Here is a 1,685-nt window from a genome sequence, read left to right as displayed (position 1 = left end):
TTCAACAAGAAATATTAACTATATAATATATACATATAATTTAAAACAACATCTGTATTGATGACTGGAACGTAGAAAAGACACAATTAGTGGGTGCAAGTCCATCTCATCTCACCCCAGTATAAGGCTATGATGTTTCTTTTTGCAACCATTTATTTATCTGATATAAAATAGTAGGGATGATCCATAAATCCCGGATGTCAAACTTTAAGCATTAACAAACGGGTATATCTCATATCTGAAGTTACAACTTCCACCCACAACTCTTCCTCCTTCTTTCCCGTCACAACAACTTGGAAGTTCACCAATTATGCCGTCAAGACACTTCTTACAATCGGTGCTAGACAGATCCCTGGTGCATTGAGTCAACCCATAAAGTTTCTCCGATTCACTCAGGTCCGTTTCCCCCACTGCATACAATTTGGGAGTTGCGTAAGCATCTTTAGCCAGTTTGCTTAGCAATTCTTTTGTTTTTTGGTTGAAAGCCTCTGGATCGCTTACACTTTTTACGTTCCACATATAGAACTTGTTTTTGTTGTCAATTTGGCCAAAGAAGTCATCATCTGAGTACTTGAAAAGACAGTTATCATACCAAATGATTGCTGCTTTGTTGTATGGACAACGCTTGCGAATCTCACTGCTTGCATCAGCAACGCAGGTTTTGCAGTCCGAAGTTTCAACATCACCTCTACAAAGAGCCAGCCCATATGTCTGGTCTGGTTTGTCACCCACTTTGCTCATTCCGAAGCCTGTGGGAGGAGTTTGAACATAGAGGGAGCTTATGAGTTTGTTCAAGTTTGCTTCATAGGGTCCATTGGCTGTGAAATTCTCAGGGTTTGAACAAAAATGAAATAAAGGATCAGCTCCAAAAGCTGTATGGAGAAGGAAAGCAATGGCTACAATATAGAGTGAAGAGACAAGGTTTGAAGAAGACATTGTTGAAAAGAAATGAAGCAGATGGATGCGTTTAAGCTCAGGCTATGCAGCATCTATTTATAGTGAATAAAAATAGCTTGAAGGAGAAAAGTTTGAGGGGGCAGAGTTGACATTTTTCTTTTGAATACCATGTCAAAGGTAATATGACAATTTCAACGGTGGGATGCTGTACTTAGAAAATTCAATGATGATTAAGTTAATGCGCACTCCACTTACCGTGTCATGTCATGGAATTGGTAAAATAAAATTTTAATAAAATGAAATTAGTTTTTTGAAAATTAGACTAAATGGTTGATCAATAGAAGGTAGATTTCAGAGCATGCTTCTTCCAACAATATTAGATGTGAATGAATTGAAGTCTATTAAATTGTTAAATCTTCTGAAGAAGTGCACATTGGCTAGTCTGATTTCAAACCCTAGTTTTAGAAATTCTATTGTGATTTCAATTCAAAATTTTCAAATTTCATAACCTATCACATCCCACCTGATACCACATGTGCGATTTCATTTATATCATGTCTTACATAAACAAAAATAAAATTATTCAATCTAAAATCTGTACACAAGCGATAAAATAATTAATTAAACTTTAGGATTATAGGAAAATTTGAAATGTCTTGCATTTAGTATTTGATATAAAGTTTCTGAAATTACCTTTATTTGAGTGATTGATCTTCTATTCCTAAAAGTTTTTTTGAATGATAATTTTTAATGATTAAAACTATACCATATCAGTTTCAGAATAGAGA

At 34.9% G+C, this 1,685-nt stretch overlaps 1 protein-coding gene across 1 annotated transcript; it reads right to left on the bottom strand.

The window, feature by feature from the left end:
- Positions 1-959, bottom strand: LOC123196884 (cysteine-rich repeat secretory protein 38-like). The gene has a single exon (XM_044611034.1). The coding sequence runs from the start codon at positions 934-936 to the stop codon at positions 208-210; it is 729 nt and encodes a 242-aa protein (XP_044466969.1). The 5' UTR covers positions 937-959; the 3' UTR covers positions 1-207.
- Positions 960-1,685: the final 726 nt, after the last annotated feature.

Source organism: Mangifera indica, chromosome 14 (assembly GCF_011075055.1).
Source record: "Mangifera indica cultivar Alphonso chromosome 14, CATAS_Mindica_2.1, whole genome shotgun sequence".
Classification (NCBI taxonomy): domain Eukaryota; kingdom Viridiplantae; phylum Streptophyta; class Magnoliopsida; order Sapindales; family Anacardiaceae; genus Mangifera; species Mangifera indica.
This window is presented reverse-complemented; position numbering and strand designations above follow the sequence as displayed.